General features: G+C 38.4%; 1 protein-coding gene across 1 annotated transcript in view; it reads right to left on the bottom strand.

Annotated features, from left to right (window-relative positions):
- hmcn1 (hemicentin 1) overlaps positions 1-20,031 on the bottom strand; it is an 81,656-nt gene that overhangs the window by 7,107 nt on the left and 54,518 nt on the right. The window contains exons 54-96 of the mRNA XM_059512538.1: positions 19,548-19,730; positions 19,297-19,410; positions 19,000-19,187; positions 18,725-18,821; positions 18,457-18,618; positions 18,214-18,327; positions 17,859-18,061; positions 17,409-17,490; positions 17,050-17,181; positions 16,819-16,968; positions 16,563-16,722; positions 16,325-16,449; positions 16,064-16,247; positions 15,333-15,430; positions 14,905-15,183; positions 14,629-14,825; positions 14,079-14,160; positions 13,858-13,994; positions 13,300-13,441; positions 13,044-13,188; positions 12,830-12,957; positions 12,441-12,597; positions 12,151-12,272; positions 11,913-12,077; positions 11,711-11,818; positions 11,383-11,520; positions 10,802-10,936; positions 10,447-10,716; positions 10,007-10,197; positions 9,708-9,921; positions 9,439-9,573; positions 9,149-9,339; positions 8,582-8,663; positions 8,162-8,431; positions 7,891-8,061; positions 7,466-7,636; positions 7,213-7,383; positions 2,606-2,776; positions 2,347-2,517; positions 1,465-1,635; positions 649-795; positions 294-431; positions 88-209 (exon numbers count right to left, since the gene is read on the bottom strand). Of these exons, the coding sequence (XP_059368521.1) occupies positions 88-209; positions 294-431; positions 649-795; positions 1,465-1,635; positions 2,347-2,517; positions 2,606-2,776; positions 7,213-7,383; positions 7,466-7,636; positions 7,891-8,061; positions 8,162-8,431; positions 8,582-8,663; positions 9,149-9,339; positions 9,439-9,573; positions 9,708-9,921; positions 10,007-10,197; positions 10,447-10,716; positions 10,802-10,936; positions 11,383-11,520; positions 11,711-11,818; positions 11,913-12,077; positions 12,151-12,272; positions 12,441-12,597; positions 12,830-12,957; positions 13,044-13,188; positions 13,300-13,441; positions 13,858-13,994; positions 14,079-14,160; positions 14,629-14,825; positions 14,905-15,183; positions 15,333-15,430; positions 16,064-16,247; positions 16,325-16,449; positions 16,563-16,722; positions 16,819-16,968; positions 17,050-17,181; positions 17,409-17,490; positions 17,859-18,061; positions 18,214-18,327; positions 18,457-18,618; positions 18,725-18,821; positions 19,000-19,187; positions 19,297-19,410; positions 19,548-19,730 (6,713 nt within the window). The remainder of the gene's footprint in view (positions 1-87; positions 210-293; positions 432-648; positions 796-1,464; positions 1,636-2,346; positions 2,518-2,605; positions 2,777-7,212; positions 7,384-7,465; positions 7,637-7,890; positions 8,062-8,161; positions 8,432-8,581; positions 8,664-9,148; positions 9,340-9,438; positions 9,574-9,707; positions 9,922-10,006; positions 10,198-10,446; positions 10,717-10,801; positions 10,937-11,382; positions 11,521-11,710; positions 11,819-11,912; positions 12,078-12,150; positions 12,273-12,440; positions 12,598-12,829; positions 12,958-13,043; positions 13,189-13,299; positions 13,442-13,857; positions 13,995-14,078; positions 14,161-14,628; positions 14,826-14,904; positions 15,184-15,332; positions 15,431-16,063; positions 16,248-16,324; positions 16,450-16,562; positions 16,723-16,818; positions 16,969-17,049; positions 17,182-17,408; positions 17,491-17,858; positions 18,062-18,213; positions 18,328-18,456; positions 18,619-18,724; positions 18,822-18,999; positions 19,188-19,296; positions 19,411-19,547; positions 19,731-20,031) is intronic.

Here is a 20,031-nt window from a genome sequence, read left to right as displayed (position 1 = left end):
TAATGTGATAAAGTTTATATTGTGTAACATCACATTTTCAAAGTATAAACAGGTATAATATTCAGTGTAATGTGATTAAGGTTCTACCTTAAGACTGATGTCTGCATTCGTTGGCAGTTGCAGGATGTGTCCGTTTACTACAATGTCCAGCAGAAGTGCTCCATCTGAGTCCAGCCCTCGAGCCACGTGAGTCATTCTGAGAATCTCTCCTATAGTCAAAACACAAATTAAATTAGGAAAACTTAGAGGCAAAGTTTTTAAAGGTCTCTATACATCATTGTGATGCCTCATACCTGTGGCAAACTCCACCTGAGTCTCACGTTTGAAGATGCCATCTGTGAGAGTGTAACCGTTGACGGCTTCACCCAGCTCCTGTGCTGTGGTCCAGTATATGGGGTTCAGGATAGAGATCAACTTCCTCATAGCAGGGCCTAGATTATTTAGCAGAACATATACAAGCATAGACTCAAATGTAAAAATTTCTATCAATATATTGATGAATAGTCTTAGTACTAAAGCCTCACTACCACATTACAAAATAATTAATATACTGACAAATACTATACAGTACATTTATAACATGTTTAGAATAGAAAAATATGATGAATTGCTGCTCATAAAAATAAAAACTCCGTAGCAGACACTGACCAAGACTCCTGGGTATGTTAGTGATGGTGGCCTGTATAACTCTCCCTCCAGTGGGACTGCTGGAGATGGTGGCATTGAGGATGGCAATGCCAAACGCCACATCGTTAATGTTCCCAATGATGCTTCCTCTGGCTTTCTGAGGGCCACCTTAGAGAGCAAAAACAGCAAAAAATTTAGACAACCAAGGTCAGACATTAACCAGTGATTAGGGAAAGTTGTATAAAATGTGTCATCCAATTCTCTCATTGTACTCTATGCTTAATAAGAAAAGGGTTCATTCTGTATTTGATTACCGTATTTTTCGGACTATAAGTCGCACCTGAGTATAAGTTGCATCAGTCCAAAAATACGTCATGATGAGGAAAAAAACATATATAAGTCGCACTGGACTATAAGTCGCATTTATTTAGAACCAAGAACCAATAGAAAACATTACCGTCTACAGCCGCGAGAGGGCGCTCTATGTTTTCAGTGTAGACTACAGGAGCACTGAGCAGCATAGAGCGCCCTCTCGCGGCTGTAGACGGTAATGTTTTCTATTGGTTCATTTCTCTTGGTTCATTTCTCTCGGTTCATGTCAACTTAATTTTGATAAATAAGCCGCGCCTGACTATAAGTCGCAGGACCAGCCAAACTATGAAAAAAAGTGCGACTTATAGTCCGGAAAATACTGTAGATTTTATAGGTAAGATTCATCATATTTCTGAAAGTAATAATAATGAGAAAAGTGGGGGGAAAAGTAAAATAATAAATATAATACATTGACAAAATTGTATGTAAGTCTTTATAAACAACCATACACAGTTGTAAATGTACCTGGACATGGCTGTATATTACATCTTGATAACTGGGTGGAGTCTCCTGGGCAGAGACGGCCGTTGTTGCTGGGTGATGGATTGTTACAGAGTCTAACACGTGTCCGTTCTCCACCTCCACAGGATGCTGAACATTCACCCCAGGATTCCCATGAACCCCACTTACCATCAACTTCACACACACATACACAGAAACGGGTGTAAGCATTTACAGTAAAAATGTATCCAGAAAATATAATTCAACTTCTAATTAAAATAATCTTGTAAATCATAACCTAAAAAAAATATCACATGTAGCATCTCTTGTATATTTATTAATTTATAGGAACTATAAGTTTGTGAATTTACAATATTTTTAGGATGTTACATTTTTCTTCAGTAAAAATGCATTAAATTGTTCAAAAGTGACAGTAAACACAAAAAAATCTGTTCTTTTGAAATATTCTATTTATATTTTAAAATATTTCTATTGATATTTCTGAAATAATCCAGAAAAATATTAAGCAGCACAACTGTTTCCAGCATTAACAATAGTAAGAAATTATTCTTGAGCCCCAAACAGCATATTAGAATGATTTCTGAAGGATCATATGACAGTAGACTGGAATAATGGCTGCTAAAAAATTCAGCTTCACCGTCCAAGGAAGGAATCAATTTTAATGTTTTAAAACATTTTAAAATATATTTAAAATAGTATATTATAAAAAGTATAAAATAGTATAATGTATTAAATTGCAATAATATTATGCCAATATTATCTTTTACTTTATTTTTTTAACAAATGAATGTAGTCATTTGAGAGCATCAGTGACTTTTTTCAAAATATAACCCCCCCAGACACACTTCATACTTTTGAACTGGAGTATTTGTACGAGTGCCATACCAGGGCAGTAGGCTGTGTTGCACTTCTGGATTTGAGAGTCTGATCCAGTACATGCTCTGCCTCCATTCGCTGGTCGAGGATTGTCACATGTTCTGTAGCGACGCATCTGACCACCATTGCAGGTTCTGCTACAGCTGCCCCAGCTGTTCCATGGGCCCCAGTTACCATGAACTATGAAGATAAATTATTTGTACTTACTGCTTTCATTATTACACCAATGTGTCTGCTTGTTTACCACATATAAAATGTGCTTACTCACTTGGACATGGTTCATTGTTGCAGAAATCAATATGGATGTCATTTCCCTCACACTGCCGTCCTCCATGATGGGGGGTGGGACTTGCACAGATACGTGTCCTCTGCCTTGTACCTCCTCCGCAAGAAACACTACATGCCCCCCAACTTACCCAGGATGACCACTTTCCATCCACTATTGAAGAAGGGAAGATAAGATAAGACAATGCTTGTTTAACCTGGATTTGATTAATCATGAAATAATGGATGTGCGCAGACTTAATAACAGGGTTTCTGCAGGATTTTTAACCTCAAATTTAAGACCTTTTTAAGACCTGCACAAATAAAATTAATAGTATATGAGCGGGGTTGGGCAATGTCTATAGTACCATATTAAACTGTAAAAAAAAGTTTTCTCAAAAACAAAATGTTTTATAAAATGCTAAACTTTAAATTTTAGCTTTTAAATCATTTTTAAGAAAATGGATGAGTCAAAAGTATTAATTATTATATAAATTGTAACAATTATTGTAGATAAAATATTATATCAATTAAATAATATAAATTAAGGGTATGCGATATCGACAAAAAATTATATCTCTATCATTTTCTGGGATTTTATTGATAACGGTAATTAGATAATATTTAGCTATAGAGTGTGTTATTGTACTGATATCTCATGTCTAATTGTGCTAACAGCTGGCTCCTAAATTCTTTTGATATTCTTCATATTCTGTGTGGTAAGTTCACAGCAATAATAGAAATGAATAATTTCCAACTAGTTGTATAGCCATTTTTTTTTAAATGTGCACCATCTTTTGAGTCAAATTCTTGTATTTGGGCTTTTACCAAGCAAACGAAATCAGTATCAACAAAATTGATCTTTGCAATACAGAGGAAACACAGAAAGCTGAATTAGAAGTGTCATTTAGATGCATTTACACTCTGTTTAATGCATCTCTGAGGAACATGGAATACTTTTACTTTTAATACATAAATAATTTTTTTATATTTTAAACAAAACATTGAAAACGGAGTTTGAAATTAAGAGGTACCTTAAATGTGAAATAAAAACTGCCAGTAGGTAGCAGCAAGTCAGTGTTAAGTGAGTCATTGTGTTTGAACTGAATCATTTACATGGGCGATTCATTCAGAAATGAAACACCGTTGTATTGTTCAGAGACACAAAACAGTGCTCTGGCTGTGTTTGGAATTATTTTTGTTGAAGAAATAGAGCAAAAACAGGAAATACAGTGTCTAAAATGTAAGTCTCTTAATATTAACTCCTTGTTTATTGAACTGCTGTATAAAATCAATATCACATTTGTAATCATGCTGTGTTTTGGAGAAACAAAAAATCAACACTCTTCATGTGATATTAACTATATGAAATATATACATTTTCTGCCCCATATCTTGAAGTATGTGATAATTCTAAATGCATTTTAATAGACTGATTCATGCAGTGAAAGAACGCACTATAAATGCGCATGCTCGTGCACTAGTCTGACCTGCCAGACTTCATCATGTAACGTATTCTAAACTCTGTATGCATTTTTTTTTTTTTTTACGCAATATACTGGATAATATCAAATCGCACATAGTTAAAACAAAAATAATTATTGCAGGATTCACAGACCACATCGCACACCACTTTACATTTTAGATTTTTATAATGCATTGTAATGCACTTCTTATCGATCCATAAGTTTTTCGATTAATCATTCTTAAAAATGTGGTCGATTCAAAATCGATTCTCAAAGGCCATGAATCTATTTTTTTCCATATTTATTTCCGCAGACATTGAATGTAAGATTAGCGTTAATCTAATTACAAATCTTCTCCACTAGATGTCACCCCTCTCATGTGCCTTGTGCGATGTTACCCAGCGCCAACCTCCCGCTCTCTCTCGTGAGGCGAAGTGACTAAAACTGCAATTCATCGACTGGCCGCTTGAGGCTGGCTGCAAAAGGGAGTCAGTTCCATAGACTCCCCATGTTAAAATGCCCAACTTTACAGCAGGAAAAAACATGTTTACAGCCTGGTTCAAAAAATGGTTTTGGTCTAAATAGCTAATTTTGCCCTTCATAACAACTGTGAGGGGGGTGAATTTTTTTATAACTCATCCGTTTAAATTATATTAAGACTTAAAGTTCTGCATAATTAAGGGCGTAGCCACTTGAGTGACAGGTGGGTTGCCGCTGCCGACACTGCCGTCGTGCTAGGTGGGTGTGGCTTCAGCAACTAGCTCCCGTCTTTTTGCCCATTTTTGATTGTCCGGCAGAGTCGCGCGGTGACACGCTGCCAAGATGGCGACGGCCCGCTTTACACACTTTAGGCTTCAAAAACACACTTCAGGAGACTACGGGTGACGTCACGGACACTACGTCCATGTTTTTATACAGTCTATGGATGTTACCAACGAACCTGTCATTCATTCATTCAGTGCTTAAAGCAGTGGTTCTCAACCCGCGACCCGTCACGAATTCAAATGCGACCCACCATATGCTGAACACACACACACACAAACAAAAAAACTTTGTTTTACAATTAATTTTATTTTACATTAATTGAAAAAAAATGTAGGCTACTAAAGAAATAAAAGCTATAGGCTAATGTTTATATGTGAAATTATTTTGTTTTTCATAAATTATTTTCAGACATGAGCAGACTTACATCACATTACGAACACATACAAGCGTGCACTTTGGCAGAATTCAATTCAAATAGTCATCAACAGCCATTAGTTCGGTAAAAGGGAGAAAAAAATAAATGTGGAGAATGCCAGCGACTGAACACATACAAAAAAAGAATAGTCGCAGTATCAGTAGTAAAGGAGGATTTTCGGTTTGCCCCGCAACTCACTTGAAGAAGTTCAAGCAAATGGAAACACCATATACTACGCAGCAATCATCCTTAATTGAAGAAATGTGGCAAAACATCGTAGAATAATTTATTTATTTCAATGAATCTAATCGATTAGATATCATAATATTTAGGCTATAATATTATAAATCAGGTTGGTTTGTATTGGTGACGTAATGTGTAAATTATATGCGTGCGGCCCGCGAGACTTGCACTTGGACCATAATGCGGCCCGGTGGAAAAAAAGGTTGAGAACCACTGGCTTAACCCCTTAACTGTCACTCACGTTTTTGAAGATAGACTTGAATGTGCATGACACAAACCTAAATTTTTGTAATTCATGACTGAAAACATTTTGTAACATGATTTTGATGTGCCATTTACATGGTAATGCAATGTCTGATTTTAAAATGGGTTTTAAAGGATGAATTTTGAGATTTTATGTTTTCAAGTGATATATAACTTCTGATGATTTCTAAAATGTGATAGAAAAAAAGGCAACGAGGACGTTTTTTTTTTAAACAAAGGTCAAAACTCCTTTTGTAATGTAGATTTCTGAGGGTACACTCTTGTCATAAATTAATCTATTACTTTTCCTACATAATTTTTAACAAAAAATATTGGTAAAATATATATTTGGGAGTCTTAGACCTTTCCAACGATATATAGTTTGTCAAGATTAGATTAGATTTGATTGTAATATAGTATAGTCAATGTAGGCGTCCCGTATTCGGGACGGGGTGACAGTTAACAGGTTAAAGGGTTTCAGGTGCTTTGTCGACGTTGATGCCACCTTCACATAAAAAGTCAGAGGTATGGAAGCATTTTAGATTTCGTAAGCAAGACGACGACGATAGTGTTGTGGACAAGAACAAAGCATTTTTCTTCTTGCATCAAACTTGTATTTATTTAACATAATTGTATGTGCATTTGAAAATTAGAGATGGGTTCTGTTTTAATGTACCCAAGTGTACCTAAAATAAAAGTTTAATATACAGGTTTGTGGCTCTTAATTTCTTTTTATTAATTACCCAATTGTAAACTTATGTTCACTGTTCTTTTTTATACATATAGTATTTGTATTAAATCTGTATTCATTGACTTGAATCGAGAATCAAGTATAGAAAATCGAATCGAGAATCGAAAATTGAATCGAGAATCAAAATCGAATCGATTTGAGAGCTTGTGAATCGAAATTGAATCGATCTGGAACATCTGAATCGATACCCAGCCCTAGTAAAAACATGGGACGATTTTCACATTGGTCTGAAAAAAAACAACAGTTGTATTGAAAATGCTCATTCATTCTGCCAGCAGGTGGGGCATTTGGTAGAATATAATTGTTTCCCTGGTAACAGCAGAAAACAAAGCAGCACAGCACCAGACTTCAGACATGCAGCGCTCCTGTTTATTTAATGAAGTCATAACATTAGCCTTTTGAAGTTTAATCGTCACATTCAGCCATATCGCAATTCTGGTCTTTCCGTCCCCAAATTTACGACCTCCTGAAATCATAATTAAGACTTTCCTGTATAATTTAAGACTTTTTAAGGCCTTCAATTTGATACAACTAAATTTAAGACTTTTGAAGACTTTTTTTAATACCCGTGAGAAACCCTGCTTATAAAGTTAATCTAGTACCAAGATCCTTCAAAAGAAAGACTAATTTGGGAAGAATATTAAAGAAACTGTTCAGCCAAAAACATTAATTCTGTCATCATTTATTTATTTACCTTTATCTATTATTACTTTGACCAGGATGCTTACCAGGGCAGTTCCTCTCACTGCACACTTGCGTCTGTGTGTCAGGTCCTTCACACAATGGTCCTTCAAATGAGGGTGGAGGGTTGTTGCAGAGTCTTAGCCTAGTCTGCATCCCTTTGCCACATGTTTCACTACAAGGGCTCCAAGGCATCCAGGCACCCCAGTTCCCTGCCACTGACAGATAAGAAGCTAGTCAGACTGATAAAGACAAGATTTGTCCATGCATAAGCAGGAGAAGGTATGTTCCTCCACTCACCTGGGCACGGCCTTACACTACACATGATGGCCTCCACCGCTTTGCCCTCACATGCTCTACCCCCATGCTGTGCAGGAGGATTACTACAAGCCCGCACCCTAGTTCTGTTACCCTGACCACAGGTACGAGAGCACTCTTCCCAGGAAGACCACTCAGACCAATTACCATCCACTATAAGGACAAAGAGAAAACATGACAAACAGTATAAACATGTCTTTACACTATTTTTTGTTGTTGTTTGTTTACCACACACACACACACACACACACACACACACACACACACACACACACATATATATATATATATATATATATATATATATATATATATATATACACTGTATATATATGTATGTATATATATCAATGAATTCAATGTAGTGCCCTGCTTAAAGGAGCAAAATAGATGAAAATCTATATTACCTGGGCAAGGTTTGCCTTGACAGCTGCGTGTTTCAGTTGCTGAACCTATGCAGTGGCGTCCTCCATTCGCAGGAAATGGGTTATTGCACTGCCTCAGCCTCTTCTGCACTCCTGTGCCACAGGAAACACTGCAGGCTCCCCACTCCATCCATTCAGAGAAGCCTCCATGAACTGCAAAACACAAACAATTCAATCTCCCATTATAACACATCTGACTGCATTATAATTGTCTTAATACTCACTAAATATGTAAAGGTGCAGTTTAGCTCACCTCGCACTGTGAGGGTCACACGCACCAGCACGGAGCCTAACAGATTTCGGGCCACGCACTGATACTCAGCTGTGTCCTCTTTCTGAGCACTACTGAACCGCAGAGAACTGTTATTCAGCATGGTGATTCGCTCATTACCCAACAGAGGCCATCCCTGACGGGACCACTCGATGACAGGCACAGGCTCTCCCTCTGCCTGGCAGTTTAGCACCACTGTGGAACCTGCATCAACCACCGTCTCCACTGGCTCGACAGTGATGGTAGGAGAACCTGTGCAACAGCACTGATGTTATTACAGTAACACAAGCTAGTGCTATTTTATGGTTTTTATTGCCTGTGTGAGTATTCTTTGTGACTTTGACTGTAGATGACTAACTTTAAAGGATATGTTTTCATTTTAGGTTTGAACTGTAGACTTACGCTGTAAGGTCAGAGTGACTGTTCTTTCCACCACTCCTGCATCATTTGTGGCCACGCACATGTAATTTCCAGCATCTTCGCTCTACAACAATACAAACCCATTAATTATTTATTAATTTTACAATGAGGAAAATACAAAGAATTAATGAATTTTTTATTAAATTTTGTGGATTGATGGCAAAAATGTTGACCATAACTCTTGTTTTATTGTAAAAATAATAGCCTGGTATTTTCAAAAGTCAATATACTACATTATTTTATTAATTTTCACCATGATCTTTAAGACTTTTTTTTTATTTGTGGTTGCAAGCAGTTGAGTATTTTTTGTAAAAAAAAATGCAGTAAATGTAAAAATAATTAACAATTATTTTTAATTATTAAATTATAATTATTATACACAGAAGAAAAAATATGCAGGTAATGGACACTATAAAAGTTAAAGAAATAGTTTATTTTGGAACAACATCCCGTGAGTAAAAAACAATTGGGGTAAATCAAGCAGTGTAGTTTATATGCTTTTCCATTTAGCAGCTGTATCTGTGACTGCAGTGTGCTGTGTTTGCTTACCACTGTACCGTAGATGGCTAGAGATCCGTTGTCAAGCTGGCGGATTCGGTTGCTTATTTGCACATTGATGCCTTTTTTGCTCCACTGGATGGTGGGCAGAGGGTCTCCTCGTACCTCACAGTTAAGGATGGCATTCCCTCCCAGGGGCTCAATGCGATTTGAATGAGCATCTCCGTCTATTATTGGTGGTTCTGTAAAAAGTGGACAAGAGATTCAGGTTATTCACACTGCACTTCCTTTTGATTTTAAAAGCAGAAAATGTAATCATATAATAGAATGCAGATGTTTACCTTTAACATAGACAAATCCCAGAGATTTGATGGATCCCACGCTGTTCTCAGCCATGCAGGAATAAGTGCCCGAGTCATCTTTACTCGCACGCTCAATCACCAACTCGCTGTGGCCATTAACACGATCATACTGGGCTGTGAATAGAAACAATACTTTCCTTATATTCACATAACAGTCTATTGACACAAGCAGCATAACTAATAGTCCTGAACTACAGGGGATGCAAACTGTGGGTATTTGTAGGCTCAGTTAGAGGGATGATCTATACCAGGGATGATATTGTTGTTGAACGCCCATGTGATCTTTGGTGGAGGAATGCCAGTGACTCCACAGGTCAACAGGAGGCGCTCTCCCTTGTTGAGAGCCACATCCCCCAGGAGTTCAGTGAAGGCTGGATGTGTGTGGATGGACAGACCAATGGTACGACTGTCCTGCCCAACTGAGTTGGTGGCAACACACGTGTAACTCCCAGAATCTTCAGGCTATATTCACAGAGAGATGTCTCAGAAAACTGTCAGAGTATGCACACATTTTGAAAATAAGCAGTTTGAAGATTGGGACTCTGACCTGTGCAGAGTCTATGAGCAGCTCTCCCGTGGGCAGGACTGTGTATTCTCCGGTGGTGTCGGAAAGTGCAATGTCATCTTTCTCCCAAGTGATGTTGGGCTGTGGGACTCCATCTGCCACGCAGGTAAGCAAAGCTTGGGTATTCTCCACCACAGACACCTCTGATATTCCTTCACGGATGGAGGGAGGTACTGAGACGAAGATAAACATTTATGTATTAGGCCTGTATAGCTTATTTTATTTATTTATTATTTGATTATTAATAAAATAAATGAAATAATTAATAAACAATCATTTAAAAGCTGGTTTACCAACATTTTACTAGTTATTATTATTACTATTATAAATATTCTACCAGATGGTAAATGCATTGATCAATTTTATCAATCAGTTAAATTATCTTGGTTTTTGAAATAAATCCATCTAATCTCTTGACTCACTCTGTACAGTGAGGCTCATCTCCAGACTGGTGGTTCCAGCAACATTAGCAGCAGTGCAGGTGTATCTGCCTGTATCTCCAGGTTGGGCAAAGGCGATTTGCAGTGCTCCTGTGCTGAGGACTCGCTGCTGCACAGACTCACTCAGCAGCTGCCCGTTCTTGTACCAGGTGATAGAGGGAGTGGGGAAACCCTCTGTGTGGCACTGCAGAGTTACAGATGCATCTAGTGCCACAGTGTACACCTTGATGTCAGATGTTATGACAGGGGGCACTACAAGAAAAATAGAATTTAGAACACTTCATAGACCACTTCCAACAGACATCTTAATTATCATCACAGCCAATGTGTGTCTCACCCTGCACTCTGAGTTTGGTTTTCCCCAGTGCAGTGCCTGCTGGATTCTGAGCCACACACATGTAGGTTCCAGAATCCTCCACTCTGGCTTTAGAGATCTGCAGGCCGCCATTGGGGAGCACTGTAAAATCGCCTCCTGATAATGAAAGAAATAAAGCGATTAAATTAATCACTTAATAATTAATAATTAAATTACAATTCAAAGGTTTGGTGGTCAGTATGATTTAAAAAAATATATATAATATATTTTTTTTCGAATAAATGCTGTTGTTTTGAACTTCCTATTCATCCAATAAAGTCACACACAAAAATATGTTTTAAACATCTATAATAAAGAACTTTTTGCAGCCTTGGTGAACATAAAAGACTTTTTAAAACATTACAAAAAATGTATTGAACCCAAAGTTTTGATACAATATAACTATTTATAATTGGGTAGATTGAGAATTAACTATATACAATCAATTAAATATTTATTTAAATAATAAATTATTATTTAATTAAATTTAGTAATTAAATGCTACTGTAAAGAGATGAAAAGCTTGCTGATAATGCCTACAGTGGCACAGCTTTTGTTCTCACTTGCAGTAAAGATGTTGATGCCCTCTTTCTGCCAGGTGATAGTTGGGCGAGGGGAGCCTGTTGCTCTGCAGGGCAGGGTCACATGGTTATTCAAAATCACATCCAATGTTGAGGGGTGTGACTGTATTACCGGAGGTTCTATAAAATATAAATACAGACAATTATTAAATGAAAAAAATGACAAAGTGACAAATATTGTAAATAGGAAAATAAATGTGGAGCCAGAAATGGGAATTTGCTATATTCAATCTTATTAGCCACAAAAAAAACCCTTTAAGTGGTTCTTTTAGAAGCATGTTGGGTTTTACTGTTTCTGTACATCTCTTACCATGTACTGTGAGCTGAACGTGTCGGTGGGCGGTGCCTGCAGCGTTCTTGGCAACACAAGAGTAACGACCTGAGTGACTCAGATCTGCAGCTGTGATCTGAAGAGGACCTAAGAGAAACCAAGGAAACAGAACTGTAACATTCAGATCAACTTCAAACTTCAATTGATTTTGTTTTTTACACTGTTACTACATAAAGCTCACCTGACGGTAATATCGTATAGCCCTCTCCATCTTTAGTTAGTCTCAATCCATCTTTGCTCCAGTATAGGACTGGATGAGGCACTCCAGAGGCAGTGCAGCCAATGATCACCGGGGACAGTCTGCTTACCACCAGCTCTGTGGCCTCATCAGCAATCGAAGGAGGAACTGTAGAGAGAAATAAACATTCAGTCCTCCTGAAAGTCAAATACAGATGTCATAAACAGAAGAAGGGATTCACCATGTACAATCAGCTGAATGGCTCGGCTGTCCTGGCCTGCCTCATTAGATACAACACACTTGTACAGTGCTGTGTCCTCTACTGTGGGTGCGATGACAACCAGAGAGCCTGACGACAACAGCCTGAGGACAGAATGCAAACTGATAAACCGGATGCAATCATGAATCTCAAGTGTCTTATTGTGCGATATTAAGCATTAGGGTCCTACTCTGACCCAAACTAAGAGTAATGCTCATTTGGTTGGATACAGTCAGAGGTGAAAAGAGGAGAGGGAGAAAACCTGGCTGAACCTGTACATATTCTGGTTCTGGTCAGTGTTAAGGGGTTGATCATTTTTGGTCCAGCGAACGGAGGGTTTGGGGATGCCGGTGGCCTCACAGGATAGCGTGGTCTGGACATTGACTGTCACAGTGATGCTAGTGGGACCCTCGGTGATAGAGGGTGGCACTGGAGTGAAAGAGAACATCTGTGTTTACTGTATGTCAGGACAGTTCCCTAACATATTTAATAAACAAGATATTTAAAATAGTGATATGCAAACACATGAACTAATAAACATGTATTCCTAGAATGAAATGGATAAAAGTATCTCTCAAATGCATTCATGTGTAAATGTACATGAAAAGCAACAGACATATTTAAGATTTAATAAGTTCACTGCATATATTTCAAAACTCACCATAAACCTGCAGATCTACTCTCTTGCGATCTGTGCCTGCCTGGTTGGTGGCCATGCAAAGGTAGCGTCCCGTATCTGTCACCTGTGCTGAGAGGATGTGAAGTGAACCATCCTCACCAAACCTGTACCTAAACGTATTGGGTGTTTGTTATTCGCCATGAACAAAACTGAGAGCTGTGAAACACTCAAGTGATCTGTGCTGCTGAGTGCTGACCTGGGGTTGTTTCCTGCCAGGATGGCTCCATGCTTCCTCCAGGTAATGCGCGGAGCGGGTACTCCATTCACGTCACACTCCAGAACCACCAGTTGATTAATATGAACTGACACAGACTGAGGACCGTCCTTTATTGTAGGAGGGACTGCAAAGAAAATGTTTATTTTAGCTTACACTGTACATATGCTCATAGACATAAACCCACAATATTTTCCCTGCTCAAAGTGCCTCAACATATGTAGAAATTGCTGGTCACCATTGACACTAAGGTTGAAGTGGCGTCTGGTTTCTCCAGCAACATTGCTGGCCACGCAAGTGTACTGGGCACCATCTTCCAGCTCAGCATTGTTGATCTGCAGGTAACGACCACTGGACAAAACACGTATCCGTGGAGACATCTAGAGAAAGCATTGCAATAGCTAATTAACATAAATGCATATGTCTCCTTTATAATCAACTTTGCTATCATAGTTCTTTTAAAAACATATTAATAGCAGAGTATATGTAAAATGTTTTTTAATATAGTAAAAAAGTTAAGTAAAAAGTACAATTTCTCTGATTTAAAAACTTCTTCGGCTTGTATTTAAGGAGGAAAGTTATAAAATCTATAACAGGAATATAAACATGAAAAAATCTGTCTACATTTGCATTATACATTTACTAGATCAATTTAGCAACTTACAAATAAGGAACATAGGCAATTTATTATAGAGGTGTTTTCATTACTGCTATTTGAAATTCAAACCTCATCTGTCACATCAGAAGTGTTGTAACTCTACAGGCTTTAATATTGAATGTTGTTTTCATTGAATACCTTCAGAGGTGCTCCATCTTTAAGCCAGGTAAGGGTTGGGGGTGGAACTGCATCGGATTTACATTCAAGGGTCACCTGTCTGTTTTGCAGGACAGACACATCTTGCACACCTCTGTCACCAGCAATGTTGGGTGGAACTGTTGGAAAAGATTGTTTTTAAGTAAGTTATGTGATGTGACATTAGTTTGAAACAATGGAAAACAACTGCTTTTAAGACCCACCATGTACTCTGACAAGAAACTCTTTATCATCATCTCCAGCAGGGCTGGTGGCCAAACATGTGTATCTTCCAGTGTTCTCCACCTACATGTGTTTGTAAACATGCAAGTCAGCAGAAGAAGGAAAAACATAGGGAATAACGTTCAAGTAGCACAGTAAATGGTAAATGGACTGCATTTATAAAGCGCTTTCAACAGACCACATGGCCATCCAAAGCGCTTTTTACAATTTGCCTCACATTCACCCATTTACACACTCATTCACACACCGACTGCGGTGTCAGCCATTCAAGGCGCCATCCAGCTCGTCGGGAGCAGCTGGGGTTAGGTGTCTTGCTCAAGGACACCCTCGACACTTGGTGAGGTGGAGCCGGGGATTGAACCACCAACCTTCCGGTTTATAGACAACCTACATGAACCACTGAGCCACTGCCGCCCCATAATGTGATTGGTACAATGTGATTATGGAATTTTTAACACTTGAGCAACAACTAAAACAAGACAGGAACAGGAATGCTACTGCCCATTTTGACACAACATTTTTATTTCCTACCTGAGCAGAAGCAACTCTGAGCACCTCTCCATCTCTGAGGAGCCGTATACTATCTGTCTGAGGCAGTGGCCGGCCATCCTTCAGCCAGGTCAGTGTGGGTAAAGGTATGCCATCAGCTTCACAAACCAGCTCCAGGACATGATTCACAACCACAGAGACCTCAGCAGGTGCACCAGAGCCGTTGATCCGTGGTGGGTCTGAAAGACAGGGATAGATGTCAATGAGTCTGTGACAGGAGTCAGTCCAGTCATTTTGTTTTGTTGCACATTCTCTCACCCAATACTTTGAGGCTGAAGTGGCGGCTTGCATCTCCAGCTTGATTATGTGCTGTACAGGTGTAGCGTCCGGTGTGGTTGACTCTTGCATGGAAAATCTGCAGGGTGCTGTTTTGGTTGAGGAGTGACAGGTGAGCATCTTTAGGCATTGCTGCACCATTCTTTAGCCAAGTAATAGTCGGACTAGGCATTCCATCTGCAATGCAGATGAAAGAGGCTGTGTTTCCCCTCACAACTATTATTTCTTCTGTACTGCTGGCTCCATCCAGACTGGGAGGAACTGAGAAAAATGGCATAATTCATTAATGACTTCAGTACTTAAAAACAGTAAAATATTAGAAATAGCAGACAAATTTGTAATTTAAATGAACATTTTCACTGTAAATGCACCTAAATTTGATCTTTGGAAATGCAAACAGGTTAACTCACCATACACCTGTAAATTGTAGTGTCTGTTGTCCACTCCAGCTCTGTTGGAGGCCACACAAGTATAGCTACCTCCATCTGAAACCTGTGCACGAGCAATGCTAACACCAAAAAATGAAAATAAGATGACAAGCATTTAGTATTATGAATCACCAGCACTTTTTAGAGTGGGACATTAACACCATTTGTAGTACTTTGTGCAAGTGTGCAATTCAGTGTTGTTACTGCAACTAAAATTATTACAAGTATTGACTGTTAACTGAAATAAAACTGAAATAGAATAAATTATCTTATAAATTATAATCATTATGTGAAAACCTAATTAATAAAATACAGAAACACAAAATACAGTTACCTTGTCAACTAACTGAAATATCTATGTTTCAGTTAAAGTACTAAAATGACTAAAACTAATTAAATAAATAAATAAATAAAAATACACTTAAATAAACATAACACATACTAAAAAGCACATAACAAATTAGTAAAACAATTAAAATATATAGGTTAATAACAATTATGAATAAATAATATGAAATTAAATAAATAATACTAAAATAACATTGGTTTATTTTTCACATTTGTAGTGAAAACAATGTTTGAAATAGAAATGGCTTATAAAATGTAAGCCTTCATCACAAATTTAAGACATTTAAGCAAGGTGTGACTGAGGGGGGAAAAAATACATTTCCCACCCTGGGATCATCATGTTTCAAACCTGTCAGATCTCTTACCGGAGGACTTGGCCAGCAGACAGCAGTCGTATCTGAGACGAAACTGGAAGCGGCAGACCATTCTTCAGCCAGTTGAGCTGCGGAGGCGGAGAACCACTAGCTACACACTCGATATTTATTGAGCTGTCCAGCACCGTGGTCAGTTCCTTGGCAGCAGGCCCATTCCCCTGGATCAGAGGAGGAACTGGGAACAAAACATGCAGCTATCAAATGTCTGGGAAGACTGTAGCTGTGTAATGACAAATGTTGGACACCACTCACCATAGACATTTAGGTTGAATATACGGTCTTCCTCTCCAGCCTGATTGGTGGCCACACAAGTGTATTTTCCACTGTCAGATGTGTGGACGGCTGTCACGGTCAGTGTGCTGCCATCAGGGCTGATTCTGAAAAAAAAAAAAAGGACATAAGATGTACTTATGACTTGAGTATGCATATGAGTATGCAGAGAACACACTGGATAGTTTAATAGCATAATGACACAAAAATCTTCTCTCACTTGATGTTCTTCTGAGCAGTTCTGCTAAGTGTCTTTCCATCTTTCAGCCACTGGATCTCAGGGCTTGGATTTCCTTCAGCACGGCAAACCAGCTGGATGCTATCGTTCAGCAGAACACTCATTTCACTAGGTAACTCAGATCCTTTGATGTTTGGTGGGACTGGCTCACACACAAAACAGATGGTAATGTGGTTTATTAAAAAAACAACGACAACAACAACTACTATATTTAATGTTTAATAATGCTTTCTTGTACCTTGTATTGTAAGATGGTAGTTTTTGCGGGCCTTTCCCTCAACATTGGATGCCACACAGGTGTAAGTGCCACTGTCAGATAACTGCGAGCGGGAAATCTGCAGCTTACTGCCCCCAGACAGGATATGCATCTCCAGAGACTCCGAATTCTCTAGAAAAAGAATAAAAACATGCATGAGTTAACTTTAACAGAAACGTAAAGCTCAAGAAATCTGTAGATTGTCTCTCTCACCAATCACTCTGCCATTCTTTAACCAAGTGAGCGAGGGAGGAGGGATCCCTGTAGCATCACAGGCGAAAGTGACAGGATTACTGATGGTTTCCACCACACGCTCCACTGCTGGGCCATCCAGCCGTGGGGGAACTGCACACAGATTGCACAGAGACTTAACATAAACAATAGTGGGCTAAACAAAATCATAATGCCAAAGTGTGATACCATTCAAAAGTGTGGGGTCAATAAGATTTGTTTTCTTTAATTCAGCAAGGATGTATTAAAATTATAAAAATAACAGTAAATAATTGTATGATGTTACAAAATATATTCATTAAAATATGAAATATTTATAATATAAATGTTTTGTTTCTCACCATGGATGCTGAGATGGAAGTTCTTGTCCACTTGACCTGCTATATTTGTGGCCTTACAGACATACTGGCCTGTATCTGACACCTGACAGAGAGAAAGAGGCATTGATACTTATAAAATATAATAAAAAAATATAATAATAATAATATATATATATATATATATATACACACCGTATTTTCCAGACTATAAGTCACACTTTTTTTCATAGTTTGGCTGGTCCTGCGACTTATAGTCAGGTGCGACTTGTTTATCAAAATTAATTTGAAATGAACCATGAGTAATGAACCAAGAGAAAACATTACCGTCTACAGCCGCTAGAGTACGCTCTATGCTACTCATTGATCCTGTAGTCTACCAATGAGCAGCATAGAGCCGGTAGAGATGGTAATGTTTACTACAAAACTCACCACCATGATAAAACTATCACTTGCTAATTTTCTCACACTCACCTCTGTTTCTCTCAGTTCCAGCATTTGTCCATCAGCCAGTATGCGCAGGTTGACAGTCTCAGTGATGGGACGTCCATTTTTGTACCAGGTAATGATGGGAGGAGGCACTGCATTAGATTCACACTCCAGAGTAACAGATTTGCCCACCTGGACATTTACCACCACTGGAAGATCTCCACTACTGTGTCTGATACTAGGGGGAACTAGGAAATTGTACACCAAAAATTTAGATCACTGACTTTTTAGAAATGTTACAATATTTAGTTTGTCATATTAAAATTAACATTTGTATGCCTTACTCCGACAAGTATTTTCTTAACCTTTGAAAAGTTTTGCAGAGACATGCTTTACTTGCCATATACTGTAAGATAAATGAGTTTTTGGGCTTCTCCAGCTTGGTTGATGGCCACACAGCTGTATTTCCCACCGTCAGACATCTTTGCTTTCAGGATCTGTAGAGTACGACCACCTAGAGACAGAGAATGAGAATAAGAGGTGGAGCAGAGGAAAGGCAATTTATATGGCAATTAATTAATTTAGGCTACACTATGTAGTCCTTCTATAATGTTTGAGTGAGCTTATTTGTTTGCATGTGTACCAGGCATTATGAGTGCTTTGGAGCTGGCCTGTACGGGTTTCCCATCTTTGAACCAGCTGAGGGTGGGAGGTGGCAATCCAGTGGCCTCACAGTTTAGAGATATAATGTTATTCATCACCACTGTCACATTCTCCTCTCTGATGCCAACAATGGAGGGAGAAACTGACAACAAACAGGATACCAGCAATTATAAGATAAAACGTAAGCTACTAGGTTGTGACAGTTGCATAATAGAGCCATGACACAGGTTTTATTTATAGATACTTACCATGCACATGGAGGTTGAAGGACTTCTCTGCTGTTCCAGCTAAGTTTTGAGCTACACACACATAACGTCCTGTATCTGTCACATGTGCATTTAAAATCTGTAACACAAACACACACAACAATTATACCAATTAATATATATGCTAAAATAAAGTCAATAAAAATTCCTAATATAAATATTAATAGCACACACACACACACGCACAAGCACACACACGTGTGCAAAATAATGATGATGCAACTGTCACTGTTGCATCACAGTTGATTTTCTCTCACCTGCAGTGTCCTGCCATTGGACAGAAGTCTGTGTGTGTTGTCTGGGGTAAGGGGTTGACTGTCTTTGATCCAGCTGATTTTAGGAGTGGGACTCCCATCCACTTGACACTCCAGTAATGTGGTCTTGTTCACCAGCACTGTGATCTCATCATGCAGGTCACCATCATCTCCGCGAATCGAGGGCGGTACTAACAAATGTAATGACACAAATATGTAAACATGCACAATAGTTTTAGTTGTTGCTGTTGTATTGTTTAGCATTTAAGAAAGAAAGGTTAATACTCATATTGAACTCACTCAACACTCTAACATCATACTGGATTGAGTCTTCTCCAGCCTCATTCACAGCCACACAAGTGTATCTGCCAGAATCCTCTGCTTGGGTTCGAGGTATCTGGAGGACTCTTCCGCCTGATTAAGAAATACAACATAAAAACATATTAAATTCTTATACACTGATATGGAAGATATAGTATCAATGCATCAATATATTAAACAAACTATTTTACCATGATATATAATCAAAATGTTGCTAATTAGCCACTCACCAGGCAGGATGAGTACTTTATCATTAGAGGTCAGCAGGTGTCCATCTTTGTACCAGGTGAGAATGGGAGGGGGGACGGCATTGGTCTCACAGAATAGGGAGATGGGATTATTTAGTATCACATCCTTCACGTCTCCATTATTACCAGTGTCAGAGTCTCCAAAGCCTCGGAAACTAGGGGGCACTGAGACAAAGACAGGATTTTACTGTTACAGACAGAGATAAAGCCTGAAAATTACCAAACAAAATCCACAGATAAAAGGTTTAAAAACAAGCTAAAAATGAGATCCAGACGATAATATATGTATATAAACCAGCCACTAGGGGGAGACATGCTCCTTAAAATTGGTGCTTCTCAACTTTTTTTGTCTTTTTGTATGTACCCACAAAACCTTCTTTAAAAAAAAATATATATATATATATATATACAGTTTGGATGGTAGTGTGCATGTAGACTATTTAATTCTGCATTCTGAACTTGTAAA

This window comes from Carassius carassius, chromosome 27, assembly GCF_963082965.1.
Source record: "Carassius carassius chromosome 27, fCarCar2.1, whole genome shotgun sequence".
Classification (NCBI taxonomy): domain Eukaryota; kingdom Metazoa; phylum Chordata; class Actinopteri; order Cypriniformes; family Cyprinidae; genus Carassius; species Carassius carassius.
This window is presented reverse-complemented; position numbering and strand designations above follow the sequence as displayed.